Source organism: Camarhynchus parvulus, chromosome 15, assembly GCF_901933205.1.
Source record: "Camarhynchus parvulus chromosome 15, STF_HiC, whole genome shotgun sequence".
Taxonomy (NCBI): Eukaryota; Metazoa; Chordata; class Aves; order Passeriformes; family Thraupidae; genus Camarhynchus; species Camarhynchus parvulus.
Window position 1 is genome coordinate 5,567,287 of NC_044585.1, and position 19,384 is coordinate 5,586,670.

The 19,384-nt window shown below is 59.2% G+C and overlaps 2 protein-coding genes across 4 annotated transcripts; one reads left to right on the forward strand and one right to left on the reverse strand.

Annotated features, from left to right (window-relative positions):
- Positions 1 to 81: 81 nt before the first annotated feature.
- Positions 82 to 1,702, reverse strand: GSC2 (goosecoid homeobox 2). The gene is given in 5 exon segments (XM_030959243.1): positions 82 to 108; positions 110 to 189; positions 192 to 252; positions 255 to 541; positions 1,393 to 1,702. Coding segments are annotated over 5 exon segments (765 nt in total).
- A 4,248-nt stretch (positions 1,703 to 5,950) lies between these two features.
- LOC115909426 (thyroid adenoma-associated protein homolog) lies at positions 5,951 to 19,371 on the forward strand. 3 transcript variants are annotated; one of them, XM_030958757.1, is made up of 31 exons: positions 5,951 to 6,076; positions 6,538 to 6,715; positions 6,885 to 6,971; positions 7,253 to 7,280; positions 7,579 to 7,727; positions 7,902 to 8,024; positions 8,244 to 8,364; positions 8,605 to 8,759; positions 9,264 to 9,348; positions 9,611 to 9,747; positions 10,041 to 10,238; positions 10,594 to 11,290; positions 11,378 to 11,530; positions 11,622 to 11,731; positions 11,864 to 12,024; positions 12,293 to 12,459; positions 12,743 to 12,928; positions 13,395 to 13,546; positions 13,898 to 14,041; positions 14,326 to 14,430; positions 14,607 to 14,807; positions 15,063 to 15,213; positions 15,335 to 15,569; positions 15,701 to 15,940; positions 16,057 to 16,282; positions 16,403 to 16,609; positions 16,787 to 17,025; positions 17,230 to 17,628; positions 18,066 to 18,332; positions 18,425 to 18,630; positions 18,738 to 19,371. In XM_030958757.1, exons 1-31 carry the CDS (start codon positions 5,973 to 5,975, stop codon positions 19,028 to 19,030), a joined length of 5,904 nt encoding a protein of 1,967 aa, XP_030814617.1. In that variant the 5' UTR covers positions 5,951 to 5,972; the 3' UTR covers positions 19,031 to 19,371. The 3 variants fall into 3 exon arrangements, with proteins under 3 accessions (XP_030814617.1, XP_030814618.1, XP_030814619.1); XM_030958758.1 differs by having other exon boundaries at positions 8,608 to 8,759; XM_030958759.1 differs by lacking the exon at positions 17,230 to 17,628.
- The last annotated feature ends 13 nt before the right edge of the window (positions 19,372 to 19,384 follow it).

Below are 19,384 nucleotides of genomic sequence, written 5' to 3' on the forward strand. Positions count from 1 at the left end.
GAGCTGGGCATGTCTGTATGTGACAGGTGGTTCTGGGAGAGAGACATCATGTGAGTCTGTGGGACTGGGTGCCAGTACAAATTAGCCCAGCTGAAATGGTTTATGTTTTTCCATTGCTCACCAAACTTAAACTCTCTTTTGTCAAACACACAAGGATGGATGTTAAAATGAGGCCGTGGGTCTGCAGCTCCCCAAAACAGACAGCACAATGCCCCAGTGTGTTCCTGGGGGGCTGCAGGCACACAGGAGCTCTGCCCTCAGCAGGATCTCACCTCCACGCGCTCCTCCTTGAGGTGGATGCGGTTTGCCAGGTGCTCGCGGGTCACCACGTCCGGGTACTGGTTCTGGTGGAACAGCGTCTCCAGCGCCTGCAGCTGCTCCTCGCTGAAGATGGTGCGGTGCCGGCGCGTGCGGCGCTGCAGCTGCTGCTGCAGGCTCTGCAGCTGCTGCAGGCTCTGCAGCTCGCCTGCCTTCTCCTGGGAGCTCCTGCACACCCTGAGCGCCGGCTGCAGGAGCCGCATGGGCCAGGGCAGCCGCGCATCTGCCAGGGGACAGGGACAGCAGCGGGGTTACAGGCTCAAACACTGCCGTGCTCAAGGCAGCTCAGGCAGCAGTTGTATCCCTGCTGCTGTTTGGGAGGAGGCAGCCAGGTAGTGGGTGCCAAGCTGAGTGGTCACTGTGCAAGTGGGACAAGAGTTTAGGGCATGACTCTGGGAGAAGGATGCAGGTGGTGAGCACTGGTTGGGTTTTCTTTGTTTGCTTACCAGTTGCACTATGGCCAGCTCCAGAAAATAACTGCAAACTCACAGCCCAGCAAAGATCTGTGTTTCAGCCCTGACACAAGGGAATTCTGAACTTTCAGGATGCTATTGAACTGCATTTTTACAGGGTTTGCTACTTTTTATTTTCCACAGTAATTTTGCTAGATGTAGCCAAAATTCTTTTCCCTAAAGGATAAGTGAGGTTCCCCAGGGCTGGTGATGTCAGGAAGCACAGGCACAGCCCTGCACATGGGCAGTGTGGCCATGGGGCCCCACACTCCACAGAGAGCTTTCACCCCTAGAAGCATCATTCTCTCAAGAGTTTCTCACTAACCAGTAATATCCACTAACAGTCAGCACCCTCTGCTTTTCAAGCCCTGGCAGCATTTCAGGTGAAAGTTTCCACTCTTAGGAGCCTGCTGCGAACAGCTCAGACTGCTGGGCCTCGGCCCCAAGACCACCATGGCCAGATGCCATATTGCCACTTGACACCCTGGTTTTCCCCTGCTCCCAGCACTGGCACCAGCCCCTCTGTGAGCCCCACACCTGAACCAAACCCAAACTCACCCAGCCCAGCACTCACCCAGCCCAATATTCACCCAGCCCAACACTCACCCAGCCCAACACTCACCCAGCCAAGCTGGCAGCTCCTGCAGGGAACGGGCACTCGTGTGAGAGCAGCAGCAGCAGCTGCAGCCTGCCCCTTCCAGCTCTTCCTCTTCTTCCTCCTCCTCCTCCTCCTGCAGGGAGCTGGCTGGGATGGTCTCCAGCTCGCAGGGCCTCGGGGGTGTGCAGTCCAGGATGCTCCGCAGGCACAGTGGCACCAAGACCTGGGGGCTCTTCTCCGCGGGGCTGGAGAGGATGTCCTCGATGCTGAACGGACGTGGCTTCTTCAGGCCTCTCCTGCCAGCCTCAGGCCCTGGCACTGGCTCTGCAGACATCCTGGGCAAACAGGCAGCCCAGCTGGGGGGCTTTGCTCTCCCTTCACTGGCTCCCTAGTGGGGCTGTGCTAGGGAAAGGACAGCTCATGTGGCTTTTAAAATGGACTGGCAAAGCCATCCAGAACCATGGCTTTGTCTTGGCATTTCAAGTGACTGTCATTTTTGCAGCTGAGTTTTTATTTTATACACACACACTCTTTCTCTCCCTCTGACCTAGCTGTGTTATGACTGAAGCCACTCTAAATATATATAGTGAGAGAGATATAATCCCTTTGGAAAGAAAACCGTAAACCCCCCTGCAAATAAAATAAATTCTAACTAATCTTGGCAGCTTTGTGAAGGGTTAGTGTGGATCTAAGATTTAGCTAATCCCACAAAAATGACTGGAGAAGGAAATCTGATTTCTCCATCTCGGGTGTAGATTTGAGGTGGTTATGATCTCCATTGTGCTGCAGCTCCTATCCAAGGAAGGGGGAGGATGGCTGTTCCCAGCCCGGAAATGGACCAGAGGATTAAGTCCTTAAAAGAAGCAAATTATCCCTTTCTCTGGCCAAATGAAAGCTTTCCCATCAAAAGAGAGCTGTCATATCATACAATATGAGAGAAGAGGGAGTTCAGCTTAATAAAAAATCATTTTTAATGACAGCACAGCCTTTGGCTTTGCCAGAATTCTCTGTGAAAGTTGATTTATTTTCTGCTGAAAGCAGAGAAATTGTATTTTCCCTCCTTCCCCTTTCCCCCATCTCTGCTGCCCTAATCACTGTAATAATGCAGATGCTTTGCATGTATCCAACATATTCTTTGTAAGGATTCAAAGCCCTTAATAAATTAGATTATGAGCTGCTTGCAGCAGCTCTGCACCACAGCTTATTGGCATGGAACAACCTCCCATGCAGCTGAGCCGTGCTCTGGGAGGGGAAGGGAAGGGGAGGATTGTTGCTGCTGGTGCCTCTGCATGCTCTCAGCGAGGTCTCACAGCCATCCAGGCAGGAGTGTGGACTCGGTACCACAGCCAACTTTCCCAAAGCCAGTTCAATTCCCAGATCCTGCCCAGCCAGAGAAGTTGGGGAGAGGCCATGGCCAAGATTCAGGACGGGAAGGGAAGCCTGACTCTGCCCCTCCCGAGGACAAACAGCAAAGCCTGGCAGCTGCAATTCACAGGAGGAGAGAGAACATCTTGCATCCTGTGTTTTTAACTGACTGAGTAGCTGGGAATAAAATAGAGAAGGTGTGGCTGAGGTCAGGTTGCTTAGCAAAGTTTAAGCCCAAGTTCCCTTGCCCTCAGTGCAGTTTAAGCCCAGGTGAGAAGTGAGGCTCACATGGGGAGCACTCACACCTGGTGTTTCCTTGCAGTCCCACTCATGGTACCCCAAGGAGACACACGGGTGGGTGCTGTGAAACCACTGCACACCAAAGACCCTGCACAGCCCAGCAATGCCTCCAGCATCCTGCAAAACCTACAGCCACTCCCCAGGACAGCCTCTCTCAGTCCCTTCTCTCGTCATCCCTGCTTATTGCCTGCCCTTCCTCAACTGCAGGCCCCTCAGTGCTGGGAAGAGATGCCCCATTGCTGTTCTACTTGTGACTCGCTTCAAACCAAACTGCTGCTTTTCCTTCCATCCCTTTATTTGCCTCTCCTTCAGCTGTTCCAATGGTGTAACTTGGATCATAACTGAGCTCTGCAAACCTTTACCTTTTGGGACGAAGGCACCTTTGTAGCTGCTCAGTCTGGACGTGTTCACTCTGCCCTGCCAAGGTCTCAGCGCCCCAGAGAGGCACTGGGGGTGCCCTAATTCCAGAGATCACTGAAACTGCTCCCAGCTTTTATTCATGTACCCAAGCACTGACACGAGGGGTGGATGTGGGGCCGGGTTCTGCTCCCCACTCTGTGCTGGTCCAGAGGGGCCACAGGGCTGGTGAGCTGGAACATGCCACGGGCAGGGGCAGGATCTGACCAGCTCTGTTCAGATGCCTGAAGAGGATTAATTCTCCTTCCCCATCCTTAACAAAGGATGCCTTTCCCTGGGCATCCTGTCCCAGCCCTGCCTTCCCACCACACATGCACTTAGCCTATTAGGATCTCAGCTGATTGCTTTCTTTCATTCTTCCCATACCTTTCACTACAGAAAATGGACTGGTAATACTTCTTTTATCAAAGAATTATGGGATTTAGGACCCAGATTGTACAAAGAGACTTTTGATAGCTGCTGGTAATCAAATCCCAATCGGCAGACACTTCTCTGCACCCTGTTACCAGAGAGGAATAAAGGAAAGGGATTTCTGATGTACTGTTTACTGAGCCCCTGGGAGATAGGATCACTGGGCTATTTCATATTAGAAAAGGAAAGGAAAATAAAACAAGAAAGAAAAAACATGCAGACAAGAGAGGACAATATAGATATGGATAAAAAGAAAAGAAACAGGTTCTTATAATTTTCTTATTGGTTAAGGAGATTCCAAAGCCATTATAGAGGATTAGCAAAAAGGTTAATCTGCTTTAGCTGTTCACTTGTCAAAAGTGAATTTATAGGGTTTGAAAATCCTTCCTATGGTGAAACAAGAAAAAAAATCCCCCTTTCCCTCCTCTGCCCCTCCCTCCTGCAGGCAGCACAAGGTGATGGGAACACTGGAAACCCTACAGCATGGTAGCACCTTCCTCTGCCTTGCCTGTGTGCTGTGGGAGCTCTCGTTTGGCAGCGCTTCTCCCCACTCCCTAGCACCAGTGTGGGGTGGCTGTGATGCTGAGGAAATGGAGGATCAAATCTGAGGGATGTAACCATCCTCCTGCACTCCTCTGCCTTACCTGGGACAAATCCTGGGTTCTTTCACTCATTGGTATTGCCAGCAGTCAGGGCATACCTGGGCCCCTGGCTGGATTTGGGCTTCCAGGCTGATTTCTAAAGCAGAACAGAGATGGAGGCTGCTGACAAATGTTGCCAAAAACTACAGTCTGGGGGCTTTCCATCCCCAAGGGAAGTGCTCAGCCCGGGATCCACATCTCAGTGCCCTCCTGGCCACCCAGTGGAGCCACTGGTGCATGCCAGCTGTGTTTTCCTGGGCTGCCTGTGCCACGACTCATCCAAGCAAAGGATGCACATCACTCACTGCAAACCACTGTGAGAAACAACCCAGGGTAAAAACAATCCTTCAAGACCAAAAACAAGAAACATTTTCTGTGTAGCTGAAATTCAGCGGGATGTGCTAAAACTATGTTTAATAAAAAAACAGAAGTTGTAAAATCATTGGAGTTAGGAGTGAAAGGGGCTTTTGGAGATGATCTTAAAATTGTGCCAATTAGAATTGTTCGACCCTGTGCCAACTAAGATTAAGAGCTCCAATAAACTCATTTTGATTTGATGATAATTACAATAAACATGTCTCTCTCCCCAAAGGCCATTTTATTCCACAGGAAGAAGTGGGATCTCTCCACTGGGTAGCAGTGTTATTACTGATGCTGCCAGTGGATGCTGTCAGTGGTGGTGGCTGGCTGTCAGAGACGGTGTCCGTGGTGGAGCACGTGGGGAACCAAACCTCCTCTTCCGCAATGAACCACGACGGGATCAGACAACTGCTTCACCCTGGAGCATTCCAGTTGGCATTTCAGAGACCTTACACCGCCTCATGCTGACCAAATACCTCTGCGCTCGGCAGGCACCACCGGGATTTCGGAAGTTCTGGGTTGTGTCGCTTTTCCCCGACTACGGAAACAGTTTGGGATGATGATGCTTCTCAACTCCTGCCTTGCAGCCGGCGCTGGTCCCGGTCAGGGTGAAGGAAGGAAGGAAGCGCCGCGGGTCCCGGGCAGGGTGAAGGAAGGAAGGAAGCGCCGCGGGTCCCGGGCAGGGTGAAGGAAGGAAGGAAGCGCCGCGGGTCCCGGGCAGGGTGAGGGAAGGAATGAATGAAGAAGGAAGAGCCGCGGGTCCCGGGCAGGGTGAGGGAAGGAATGAATGAAGAAGGAAGCGCCGCGGGTCCCGGGCAGGGTGAGGGAAGGAATGAATGAAGAAGGAAGCGCCGCGGGTCCCGGGCAGGGTGAGGGAAGGAATGAATGAAGAAGGAAGCGCCGCGGGTCCCGGGCAGGGTGAGGGAAGGAATGAATGAAGAAGGAAGCGCCGCGGGTCCCGGGCAGGGTGAGGGAAGGAATGAATGAAGAAGGAAGCGCCGCGGGTCCCGGGCAGGGTGAGGGAAGCCGCCGCGGGCGGTGCTGCGCCGGGACAGCGCCAGGGGGCGCCGCCGAGCGCGGCAGCGGGCCCGGCTCTGTGGTGCGGCCGCCATGGGCGCCGAGCGGGAGGCGCGGGCCTGCGCTGCCTTCTACGGCTCACGGGGCCTCGCCCCCACGGTGCTCTCCTGCCTGCGCTGCCTGCGGCACTTCGCGGGGTAAGAGGGCGGGCCCCGGGGAGGGAGCTCCCGGTATCCCCCGGTGGCGGCTGCACCGGGAAAGCCCCGGCGTGTAGCGGCCGTGCGTGCCGCGGGCGCGGGTCGGGAGGGAGGCAGGGAGGGTGGGCAGATCGATACCCAGCGAGGGGTTCGAGCCGCGCTCACGGTGCTCCCCATTCCCTTCCAGCCTGCTCAGCAGCAGCAGGGCTGCAGGTTTTAGGGTTTTCGTGCCCTTCTGCCCACCAAGGGTTTGCAAGGCGCTGGGCTTTGAGGGTTTCGTGTAGCTCCCCCCTGCCTCCGCCCCTCCGTCCCCGCTCCAGGGCAGTGCTGAGCGCAGCTGGGAGAGAGCAGCGCCGCGGGCTGGGGCGCCCCAAGCCCGGATCCCACCAAGTCGGGCTATTCCCCCGCTACAAACTTCACCGAGCCGGGGTGTCCTCACCCCTGTCCTTGTCCTGTTCCAGGAGCACTGCCAAGAGATGCAAAGAGAAGCACCTGGAGGAGGCTCTCCAGCTGACACGGGCGCTGAGCGAGGGTCTGCAGGCGCTGGGGGAGGCAGAGGCACGACCCCTGCTCCGCTGTGTCCTGGCTTTCCAGATGGAGGCAACCAGCAGCTGCAGCTCCTTCCAGAAACTGGAACAGGTCTGTAAGGCTGGGCTGGCTTTGCCCACTCGTGGCACAGCCCTGGAGCTGTCTGCCATCCTTAGCAGCAAAGGGGCTCAGAGGTGGTGCAGGCTGCCCCAGTAGCCCTTGGCAGCGGTGTCTCCCAGGGGTCTGGGCAGAGCAGCTGACCTGGGGTGTCTCTTGGCAGATGGTGACCCAGCTGGCAGTGGGGAAGGAAGCCCTGTTGGCCCAGGAGGTGGACACGCTGCTGAGTGGCCTGGCACTGCAGGGAGAGGTGAGAGAACCCCAGCTGTGCTATGGCACTGGCTTTCATGGGGACTTGTCTGGAGACCATGTGTCACAGAGACCTGGTTTGGGCTGCCTCCAGTCCTTCAGTTCACTTCCCATGATTCTGGGGATTTGCCCTTGCTTGCAGCTGGCAACACGTGGCTGCCTATTACACCAGCCCTTTGCTCATCCTTGGGGCAGCTTCTGGCACTGGCAGAGCCCTCCTGCCCAAGGCACTGAGCCCCAGCATGTTGTCACACAGGACAAACTATCCTTCTGTCCCTGCAGGTGCTGTCTCCTGAGGACCTTCAGTCAGGTCAGCCTCTGTTCCTTACCTTCCGGGGTTTTCTCCCAGCTCACACCACGAGTGCACAGAACATTTCCTGCCAACCCCAACTGGGTCCTGTGTGCTCATGGGAGGGGAGCAGGGATCAGCCAGATCCATGTGATCTCTGCAAGGTCCCAGCAGCATCCAGCTCTGCCCACCCACAGCTGGAAACCAGACAAGCCAAAGCATCCCCTGCATCCCAGCCCCTCCTTACCTCACTCACCAACGCCCTTGGCTGAACTGGGAGCAGGAGGGCCGGGGGCTGATGCTGTCCCCTTGCCTGCAGTGTCCATGTTCCTGGAGGAGAGCAGCCTGGGCCGGCAGCACTGGCGGCAGAACCTGCCCCTGCTGCTGCAGCGCCTGGCCAGCACCCTGCGCTGGGTGCTGCAGGGCCAGCCCACACCTGGCAGCACCTGGGGCTACCTGGTCATCAAGGTAAGAGCCACCCTGGGCAGGGGGGAGGGATCAGTACCTGCAGGGACAGGCTGGGCACCGGCAGCAGTGTCCAGAGGGATGTAACGCTGCTTTGAATGGCTGTTCCTGGGGCATTGCTGCTTTTCCAGAGGTAAGGAATACTGATCATCCCTCTGGCACCTCCTGCTCCTCCAGGCCTGCCTCCAGGTCTTCCAGGTGCTGCCAAATGATGTGGCTCCCCTGGTGTGGAGCACATCAGGAAAGAGTGAGACCCTGCAGAGCCTCTTGGGACTGCTGCTGGAGGTGGCTTGGGGGAAGGTGGGTACGGCCCTGGGAGGGGTGGGGCTGCCTGTCCCAAGGAGCAGAGCAGTGCTGTCCTTCCCAGGTGCTTTCCCCATTCCCCTCCCCAAGGCAAGCCTGCAGAGACAGCTCAGTGTCATGTCTGAGAGACCCCAGCAGCTGTTTGCAGGGGCAGTTAAATGTGGTTGGGGTTTCAATGGTGTTTTGAGTTGTGCCTTTTCCTCCCTGTGAGTCCAGGCCCTGAACAAGGACACGAGGCTGCTGGCAGGCACAGCCCTGAGCATGTTGGTGAACACGGCCCCCCAGGCCCAGCATGGGGCCAGTGCAGTGCTGACCCTGTTCCAGCTCCCCAGCCGAGGTGTGTGCTCCATCCTGAGCTGAGGAGGGCCTCTGGCAAAGGGTGACATGCGTGTCTGGGTGTGAGGGGGCAGAGGCTGGTGCCAGGCTGGACTCTGCTTTTGTGCCTCTCTCGGGGTCTGGGAGCTCCCGCTGTCTCCAGCCACCTCCCATGGATGTTCTGGAATGAGCCATGGCAGTTGCTCTCAGAGCAGCATTTGGGTTTGCCACCTTCCTTTCATCCAGTGGAGCCATCTTCCAGCAGGCACTGGGGAGCTGAAGTTTGGGGAGCTGGTGGTGGAAGTGCCCCCTGTCCTGGAACCAGATGGGCTGGAGAAGCTGGTGCTTACCAGAGGTGTGCTGACGTGCTGCAAGACGGACATCCTCTGCTGCCAGCTGGAGGGCCTCCCCCACGAGGTAGGAGAGCTCCAACCTGGTGGACAGGGCTCGAGGGAGCCCTTGGAGAGGGCTGGCAGCCGCCTGTGGTGCCTGCAGATCCCTGGGGGATGAAGCCAGGCTGCACCCCTGCACACCAGCAGCTCCATGCATCCTGCTGAGCACAGCCATTGGCTGAAGAGCTTTTTCCAAAGACATCCCAGCAGCGATTTCTCTTTCCTGGGGGGCTGGGAAACAAAGAGATGCCAAAAGCCCCTACACAAGCAAAGCAGTGTTCATGCTTGTTCCCATGGCATGAACTTGGGGCTGTCCCTGCAGAGCACAGCCTCATCTCTGCCCAGCTCAGCCTCTCCCAAGTCCTCACGGACTGAGGACTCCCACGCAGGGAGCAGAGGTGCTTACAGAGCAGAGCTGCTCTGTAAGAGCAGGAGAACCAGGCAGCATTCTCCTTGCCTGTCTCATGGCAGGGTTTTCTCCCTGGAAATTCTGTGCCTGCCCTCTCCCTGAGCTGCTGTGCCCCTGCAGGCCTGCCTGCTGCTGGACGTGGTCTTTCCTGCTGTGTGTGCCCTGACCAGGGAGCAGAAGGACTGCCACTACTACTGCTTCCAAGGTAGGAGATGGTGACCCTGCCATGTGGGGAGGGCTGGGAAGATGCTTCCCAGACAAAATGCTTTTCTGGGTCTTGGTAGCTGGTTTGGAAACTGCTATTAATTTCTGTTCCTGCCCAATGGACAGTTGCCCTCTTGGGGTCTTGTGTACATAACAGGGGAACTGCTGCCCCTGCACACAGGGTCCTTAAGGCCACAGCCTGTGCTGGCCCTGGTGCAGGTGAGTCTGGGGGAGGGCTGCAGCAGAGCTCTCTGTTTTGGCAGCCTGTGCGCTGTGGCTGCAGCGCCTGCGGGAGGGCCTGGCTGCTCTCTGGCGCCTGACGGGGACCCGCGTCCTGGCCCAGGACACTGAGCTCCTCCAGGAGCTCACCCAGCTGCTGTGGAACAACGCAGAGACCCCGGTAAGGACACAGTGCCAAAGGGCACCAAATGTGGCAGCCAGGAACAGCTCTTCCTTCACCTGGCTCAGCTGCTGTTCCCAGCCCATAACACATCCCTGCTGTTCAGTTCCATCAGCCAAATAGAATCCCTTGCCTGCAGCTGCCAGGGCAGGGGCAGTCACACTGCTGAGGTCAGGGCATTTGTCACACACAGGCTCTAAAGAGCCATGTCCCAGTGCTTCACCTGCCACAGGACAGCAAGACACAAGAGGGAGCCCACCCTAAGCCCCCTGTTTGTTGTCCTTCTCCCACAGGTGGAAGGTGTGTCTGAGTTCATCCACAGCTCCTTCCAATTGCTCCTGGAGATCTACCACCTGGAATGCCAGCACTTCCAGGACCAGGAGAGACCCCTCTACCAACAGATGCTGCAGAGGGTGATCTCAATGCCCTGGCAGATCAAAGCAAGATATGTGCCCCTGTGTGCCATCGTCCCCTACATGGGCAGCCAGCAGGTACGGAAGGCAGGGGTATGGAGAGTCTTGGTGCCAGGTGGCTCTGCTGCTGAGGTGGCACAGCCTCTGTCCACTGCCTGTCGCCTTCTACCCAGCTCAGCTGTGTGGGCAGGGAGCCTTCCTACCCAGAGGGGCTATTTTAGCATCCCTGGGGTAGTGAGCTACAGCAGTGCATCCCTGGGGAGTGCCAGTGGGAAGGGAAGCTTTGCCTGTCAGTGCCCACCAAAAGCAGCTTTGAGGTACCGGAGATGCTCAGTGCCAGGGGTGACTGCAGTGTGGCCTGTACCCATCTGTCTTTCCCCCATGTGCAGCTTTCAGCCTGACAGGGAGATGAGGTCCCCTGCTTTTCTCCCAGGTGCTGGATGCCTACCCGGACCTGCCACAGCATCTCCTGAGCTGCCTCTCCACCAACCACCTGTGTCCCGCTGCGGCCGAGGCCTACAAGGTGCTGGTGCGGCAGCAGTGCAGCGAGTGGCGGGGTGGGCAGCGGGACACAGAGGAGGCCCTGGCAGAGCAGTGGGCGCTGCGCTGGCTCCCCCTGCTCTCCCAGGGCCTCTGCTCTCCCCTGCCCATCCTGCAGAGCAACAGTGCCAACCACCTCCTCACCTGGACCCTGCGGCAGCTCCCGGCCACCCAGGCCCTGCTGACCGCCCAGTTTGGCGGCCAGGACACGATGTCACTGCGGGCCTGGGTGTCGGTGCTGAAGGCACAGAAGAGTGTGGCAGGGGCCCTGCCGCTGGGGGAGGAGGCTCTGGAGCGGCTCTGCCGCTGCCTGGGCACCCGCGAGGAGGGTGTTCGGCTGGCGGCGCTGGGCCTGCTCTGCTGCAGCCCCAACACCAACCAGCCCCTCTCGGGCACCGAGGTGCGGCTGCTGCGGGAGTTCCTGCCCCTCAACCTCAACTGCGACTCCTCCTCGTTCCGGCAGCTGCTGCAGGCAGCGGTGAGGAAGGCGCTGGTGCGGCTGCGGGACAGCTCGCTGGCCCAGCTGCGGGGGAAGGCGCCGCGGCGCTCCGGGCCGGCAGAGGGAGCAGAGCAGCTCGCCCAGGCAGTAGGTGAGGCGGGCACTGAGCACCTGCACCACAGCCCTGGGAGATTCACGTGTGCCCGGCATCCCTTGCTGCCATGCTCTCTGCCCACAGGCTTTGTGGAATGGCTGCTGCAGCTCAGCATCGCCTCCCTCAGCCCAGGCTCCAACTACCAGAGGAAGAAGACGGCTCTGCTCCTCCTGGCTGCTATTTTGGAGACCTGCACAGACACCTGGAGCCCTGACAGGAAGAAAGGCCAGCCCCCACGTGAGTACAGGCAAGCTCCCTGGAGTATCACCTGCAGCTGTGGGGATACTCCCAGCCAGTCCCACCCCACCGCCCCGTGTCCCCATCACAGGGACCATGGCCACGCTGCTGAGCTACGCCAGGCAGAGAGGCTGCTGGGACTTCTTCTCCCAGCCCAATTTGTTGGCACTGCTGAGCTGCCTGCAGGACAGCACTAACGAGGTGAGCCTCATAAAGCCAAAGGGAGGTGATACAGATGCCTGCCTTGGCCTCCAGCAGGCTCAGGGGAGAAGCCCACCATGGTTCCCATTCTCCCATGTCCCAGTTTTCCCCATGTCTTCTCTGTCCTGGCAGATCAGAGACTTGGCCTCGGAGCTGCTTGTCCGCTACTTGCCTGCCACATTCCCTGAGCCCATTGCCCTGGCTCTGTTCCAGCTGGCCCAGGACACCCTGGGCAGCCCCCGAGTGCAGGAGGCTGAAGCTGGAGCTGTGCTGATGAAGACCATCCTGCAGAAGTATGAGCTCCTGGCATGCCCCTCTCTCTCCCTGTGGTGGCACAGGAACCTCCAAGAGTGTGTTGGCAGCACTGGTGCTTCACCAGTCTGTGGTCACAGAGGGGGTTTGCAATAGCCTTGCAGTGGGCAGCTGGGGAGGGCTGAGGTGCAGGAGTCTGCATCAGGAGAGGAAGGGGCTGAACAAGATGGAGAGGAAATGAGGAAGGAGAAGAGCAAGATGGGCAAGAAATTCCCTGGTACTCACAGCAGGATCTGCCTGTTGCCCCAGGTCAGACAGTGGCACCATGAAGAGCCTGTCCCTGGAGGCTGAGGCAGCCCTGACACTGCCCAGCCAAGGGCTGTGCTTTGCCCAGCACCTGCTGCACGTGCTGCAGGCCCAGTACAAGGTGGCACACCAGGACCTGCTGCGGGCAGCAGCTACCGCGCCGATGCACGGTACGGCCCCAGCTGGGCAGGGCAGGGCAGGGCAGGGAGCAGCTCCTGCAGCAGCTGCCTGGGACCTGGAGCAGCCCAGAATCATGGCAGGACTCCGGCCACAGCTTGTTGCTGGTGCCACATCCTTGCCTTGGTTTCCCTGTTCTGGCACTGCCCCTGCTTTGCACACCCCTCACCCAGGGCCCTGTTGACTCCCCTGCCCCTGAGCCACGTCAGCCACGGGCTCAGGCAGCAGAGGCAGGGCTGTGCTGACAGCACATGAGCAGAGCTGGGTGTTCTGCAGGAGCCATCGCAGCCCTGCGCAGGTGTCTGCTCCAGGTGCCAGAGGTGGCCGTCTCCATGCAGGCAGCAGAGTTGGTGCAGAGCTGGCAGGAGCTCCTCACCTGCCTCGTGACCACAGTGAGAGACATCACCTCCCTCCTCCTGGGGGCTCTGCAGAGCCAGCAAGGCCCTGGTGCTGATGAGCAAGGTAAGTGTGTCCCCATGGCGGCAGAACCAGCCCTGGAATCCATCCCTGGGAGCCACTGACTACTCCATCACAGTCATCCCTGGCCCAGCAGCCCTCCAGCCCCGGGGGAATGCACTTTGGGGTCAGTTCCTCTAGCAGGGGACCATTGTGGGGCTGGGCCTGGCTTTGGATCCCTTTCTCAATTCCATGGGAGAACAGGAGCACTGGAGTCAAAAGACTTCCAGGAGCAGTGAGGCACCTGCCAGATGAAAACAGTTGGGCAAGAAGGGGCTGGCAGAGACCTTACAGGCCTTGGAAAGAGCAGTGGGAAAAATGCAGCTGCATTCCTGAGTGGGGCATGTGGCAGGGTAGGAGCCATTGCCAGTTGTGTGCATTCTGACAGGGGACTACAGGTCTTCCCAAACCCCAGCAGCATCCACCTCCCACTGCCCTACACCCTGCTCAGACCTGGCTTTTCCTTTTGCAGCTGCTGCCCCATCATTTGCAGAGATGGGCAATGCCATTGGCTCCCTCATCATGCTGGGGAAGGGCCAGGGACAAGAGGAAGAGGAGGGTGACTCAGTCCTGCTGTCAGAGGAGCACAGCCTGATCCTGACGTGCTGCTGGGTGTCAGTGAAGGTGGGGAATCCTCCCTATGGAACTGGGACAGGGGCAGCCCAGCATGGCACCCGTCATCCAGCCTACCCCAGCTTCACCTCCCCCTGGGCCATTCGCTGGAGATGAACATGGGAGAATTTCTATCCTTACTTCAGTGCTCTCACAGATGTCCTCACACCCTTCCAGGAAGGCTGCAGCTAGCAGGCTCCCAAAAGCAGCCCCCTCTCTGCCCTAATGGAGCCCAGCTTCTTCCCAGACACTGACAGTCCCCTGCTGTGGCACAGCCAGGCTACCTGGCTTGCAGCCCTGCTGCCACCCATCCCAGCTTCTCCTCCTCCCTGCCAGTCCTGCTGACCTTCCTCTTCTTCCCAGGAGATTGGGCTGCTCCTGGGGGGCCTGGCTGAGCTGCTGCTATCCCCAGCACTGCCTGCTGAAGTGGGGCCCCTCCTGCCACTCCCCACCCTGCAGATGGCCACCAGGGTGTTCCAGGAAATCCTGCTGCGGTGCCGGCACTGGGTAAGGGCAGATCTGGCCCCTTGGCCATCCCTGCAGCCCTGTCCCTGCCCTGCCATGCTGAGGGGGAGGGAGGGTGAGTGCAGTGGGGTAGGGTCTGCTGTGGGGCAGGACGTGGGGATGGCTAGAAGTCCCCTGGCTGGGATCCCAGTGCCAGACCCTGTCACGTTCCCACACCATAATGTCTTGTCACTTGCTCTTCCCCTTCACAAAGAGTTTTCTGGGGGCATGGGAGGTCTGGTGGGTGCAGCCTTTGGGGTGCTCATCCTGACACTGCTCTGCCCCAGGGAGCAGTGGAGGGCTGCAGCATGGGCTTCACCAAGTTCTGTGCTGCACTGCTGAAGCACCCAGATCCGGAGCTGCAGGCCATCCCACGGGCTGTGCTGGAGCAGGTACAGTACTCATGGTGCCTCTTGTTTCCCCAGGGAGCTCCAGAGGCATTTCTGCACTCCCTGGGGCAAGCACCCTCCTGGCAGCTGAGATGCTGGTGCCCTCCTGGCAGGGCAGCTGCAGGTGTCAGGTGACAGGTTTCCAGCCTTATCTCAGGTGGATTTTGTTTCTCTCTCAGGGCTTGGAAGCACTGGGTGGGCCCCGGAGCAGCTCGATCACGCGCCGTGCTGCCGGCTTCCCCATGCTCTTCCTGTGCATCGTCAGCGGGGAGGCCCCGGCGCAGGCACGGCCCCTCCTGACCCGCTGCATCCAGACCCTGCTGAGCCTGGCTGCCACGGCACTGCCCCAGGACTGGGACCAGACCCTCGACCTCCCGCAGGTCAGTGTGGTGTTCCTGGCTGATGGAGCCCTTTTGGGGACAGGGTGATCTGTGCTGGGTCCCCTAAGCTGTGCCAGGTACCCAGTGTGGGACCGTGAGAACTCGAGTGAGCAAAACCCCCAGCCCTGGTCGTGCTGTCCAGCCTGGCAGCCTGGGAGCTGATGGCCTTTTGGCTCCCCTGTCTTTTCCCACCCTCTTCCCTTGGCATGGTAGCATGAGCCCTGTCCCCACATGGTGCCCCTGTGCTCTCCCCAGGTGTGTGCCCTCCACGTGCTGCAGACGCTGGTCCGCGGGGCGGGGCTGGGCGGGGCAGTGCTGTGCCACGCCACTCCCATGATGGCCCTGGCACTGCGGGGCCTGGGCTCGCCCTGCTGGGCCATGAGGAACGCGGCCATCCAGCTCTTCAGTGAGTACTGACAGAGAGAGAGACATCCCACCGCCCCCAGGGCTCAGAGCCTGTGTGGGGTGAAGTGCAGGGGGTTGGCAGGGTTGGATGGGACCTGACACTGCCTTCTCTGTCCCTGCAGGTGCCCTCACATCCCGGCTGCTGGGACAGCCATGGAGCCACAGGGACGGCTGCCCATCAGAGGGGCTGAGCCTGCACGCCTTCCTCGGGCAGCACCCAAAGCTGGGCACTGTGCTGCTCGGAGAGCTCAAAGTGGCCACAGCACCAACATCAGGGGGGCCCCGCCTGCACCCTGCACTCCATGCCATCCTCACCCTCTTGGCCCAGCTGCAGCCTGGCGCTGACATTGCTGGCAGGTATGGGGGCAGTGGGGATGCTGTGTCTCAGCCAAGAGCTCATGCAGTCGGAAGGGCTCCCATGGCCCTGGCTCTTGTGAGACTTTACTCCAGCCAGAGCATCACCACATGGTGCCCTTTTTGCTCCACAGTCCCTCTGCTCCCTTCCTGGAGCCACTGCTGGGGCTGGCAGAGAGCCCCATCTACGCCGTACGAGCGATGGCTGCCAAGGCTCTGGTGCCCGTTGTGGCCCCTCCCCAGCGCTGCAGGCTCCTCCTGCAGCTGGCCCGGCAGCTCCCTGCAGCACCCGGGCAGATCCGCTCGCACAACGCCGTCCATGGGCACCTGCTGCAGATGCAGGCACTGCTGGGCTGTGCCAGGGGCACCGGGGGGTGAGTGTTCCATGCTGCCTCCCCAGCTGGGCTCACCCTGTGCCAAACGCAGCCTTTTGGCCACAGAAGTGCCCATCTTGGCGCTTGCCCCGTGGTGAGGCTGTGTCTCCACGCAGGCTGTCGGCCGAGGCGCTGCACCCCGTGGCTCTGCAGCTGGAGGCACGGGGCTGGCTGCTCACCCCTGCCCAGCGCTGCCCCCTCGTCCGCGCTGCCTTCCTCCAGGTCCTCGCCCTCCTGCCCGCATCCTTCAGCCCTGGCTTCGCCCAGTACATCCATGACACCATCAGCACCGAGCTGGGCAGCCTCCTGCAGGGGGGAAGATCAGGCTGTGCCGAGCCACAGGTACTGTTTCGTGCCAGGAAGGTCACGGCCGTGCCTGACTGGCAGTGAGCCTGGGCAGGGACGGGGGGAGCCATCGCTCCAGGCTGAGCACTGGAAGGGGAATCCTGGTTTTCCCTGCAGGTGGGCTCAGCCATCCTCCACCAAACCATGGCCCACTTTGTGTGCAGCGAGGCAGCCCGGCTGGCAGACAGTGAGCGCATTGCTGCTGTCTGCTCACTCCTACAGCAGCCAAACCCCGACATCCAGCTTGCCATCCTGAGCTGGGTGATTGCTGGGGAGGGAGGATCGTGCAAAGAGGTGGAGAACGCTCTTGGGCTGACATTGCTGGTATGATGGGGTTTAAAAGGCACCAAGTAAAGCTGGGGGGCCCCAGTGCACTACACAGATCCCATTGCTGAGAAGCTTGGTGCTCCCCAGGCTGAGGGTGCATGGGTGCAGGGCACTTGCCTGGTCCTGCAGTGCTAGGACCACTAACCATGTACCTTCTTTCCCATTGTCAACTAGGAGAGCTTGCAGTCGGTGCTGCAACAGAGAAGGGACAAAGAGTTCCTGAGATTGTACCTTGAGGCTTTGCTGCATCTTTACAGAGATCCCTCATCATGGTCCCAGGAAGCTTCCAGTAAGCTCCAGGGCTCCTCAAGATCATGCCTGGAGATGCTGCTGCACATGGTGGAGGCTGAGTGTCCTGGGCCTGATCTCCTGTTCCAGGCACTGTGTGCTGCCAGCCTGCTGCTTGCCCACCAGTAGGTCCTTGCTGCTGCTGGGGGGCTGCCCAACTCTTCCAGCAGATTCTTCCTTAGTCCTTACTAGAAACAGCCCTGACTTCCCTCCCATAAATCACAGCATTGCACCTGGCTCCTGCAGTCTCAGGCCAGCCGGTGACCTTTGGTCCCCTAATGGAGCAGCAAGGTGTGCTTGAATTCGCTCTCCTTCCCTGGCCTTGGCAGGTGTGGGGACGAGGACGTTGTGCTGGTGGAGCGCTGGTGTGCGGCGCTGGAGGAATGCAGCCGCTCCGCCTGCTCCGAGCTGCTGCGGCTGGCGGCCGCCCGCTCCCTGCAGCTGGCAGGGCCCAGGATGGTGCAACCATCCCTGCGTGGTTCCTGCTCCCTGCAGCTGGCAGGGCCCAGGATGGTGCAACCATCCCTGCGTGGTTCCTGCTCCCTGCAGCTGGCAGGGCACAGGATGGTGCAACCATCCCTGCGTGGTTCCTGCTCCCTGCAGCTGGCAGGGCACAGGATGGTGCAACCATCCCTGCGTGGTTCCTGCTCCCTGCAGCTGGCAGGGCCCAGCGTGCTGCAGCCATCCCTGCATGCTGCCCGTCCTTCACTCATCCCCGTGGCTCTGAGGTAGGTCACTCAGCCCATCTCTGGGGGTGGCTGTGCTTGCAGCACTGCTCCCTGCAGCCCCAGCCCCAGCCTGCTGCAGGTTAATGGACTCTGCTAAAGGTGCCCCCTGCAGAAACTCAAGGGTGTTGAAGAAAACCCCGCTCATTGAAAAATCAGTGGCACTCAAGAGCTCAGAGCCTACAAAAAAAAATGTGTGGGTGGCATTTTAATACAAGCAGCCAGTCCATTATGAGCAGCAGATGGCATGGCTGAGTCCCTCAATCCCCAGCACAACCCCTACCATCCAAAGCTTTTGGGTGGTGGCTGTGTCTTTCACAGTCCAGGCAAAAAGTCCCTCAGAAAAGCATTCGCCTGAGGTCTCATCCTCCCCTCCAAGCAGGCTGGGATGCTTTGGGGCATGCAGTATGCTTCCCTTCCCTTCTCTTCCCTTTCCTCAGGCTGATAAACATGGCCATTCACCTTCTGCAAGATGAGGAGCGGGAGGTCCGGCACGAGGCCTCAGGTTTCGCCAGCCTCCTGCGGCAGAGCCCAGAGGAGCTGCTCCAAGATGGCTGCATCTTTGTGCAGGACAATGTGGGGCTCCAGAGCCTCCTAGAGCTCCTTCTGGGAGAGTTCGGGGAGCACCCTGAGACCTTCAACTCACTACTTCAACACATCCCCATCTTAGATCTCAGGAGTGTTGTGGAGGAGCTGGAGGCCAACAAGTGAGTTGCTGGAGCTGTGGACTGGCATGAGGGAGTGTGGGGTACCATGGGGCCAGCCCTTGGCTTCACTCACACCTCTGCTTTCCCCCCAGAGCTGCCAGCCTGTACAAGGAGGATGAACCCAACGTTTTTGCAGAGCCAGCTGTCCTGGCACAGCAGCTGCTCCCTGTCCTGGTGCAGCTCCTGGAGAAGGCTCCCACTGGCAGCCCAGTCCATGCCTCAGCTCTGCGGTGGCTGGAAGCCACAGGCCCCGGTGTGCTGAGGGACCTGCAATACTGCAAACACTGCTGGAGCCAAGGTATGGTGAGCGTGGAGTGCCTGGGACAGGCAGTGTCCTTGTTCCCAGGCCAGCTCTGCCCAGGGGGACCCTGCCACACTCACGGCTCCTTCCCTGCTCTCGCACAGGTCCTGCTGCCTGCTGGGGGATGAAGGCGCTGGGCTGTGCCAAACTCCACACAGCCCTGGCCGTGCTGCTGGTGAGGGCCCAGCTGGTGGCACAGGTGCTGCAGGTGCTGGGGGAAGGTGCCACCACCATGCCAGGCCTGGGCTGTGGCTCCCAGGAGTTGGAGCAGGAGCTGGAGCTGGTACAGGGGCTGCTGGTGCAGCATGGGCTGGCTCCTGTGCCAAAGCAGGACAATGCACCAGGAGAGCTGGGACCACTGTCAGGGACTGACAGCTCCAGGAATGCAGCAGTGTGACACGAAATCCTGCAGCCATCTCCCTCCATTTCAATGCTTTCTCTGACCAGCAGCCAGGCCTGCAGGTTTGGTGGTGTAACTCAGGGGAACCCCACTCACAGTGTGGGACACACTCACTTTTGTTCCCAGTTTCTGACTCTGCAACTCAGGACTCCAGTACAGCATTGCCTTGGCCCATGTCCATGGCTTCCTTGCCCTCAACTCTGGCTGGCAGGAGGGGACCTGTGCTCCAGAACTCTCACACCCCCTTATGCTCAACTCCCACCACCTGTTTTTTTAACCAGCACTTTGGTCCTTGGCCGACTTGGGCTTTTATCCCAAATAAAGAGGCCAAGAACATTCCCAGTGTTGAAG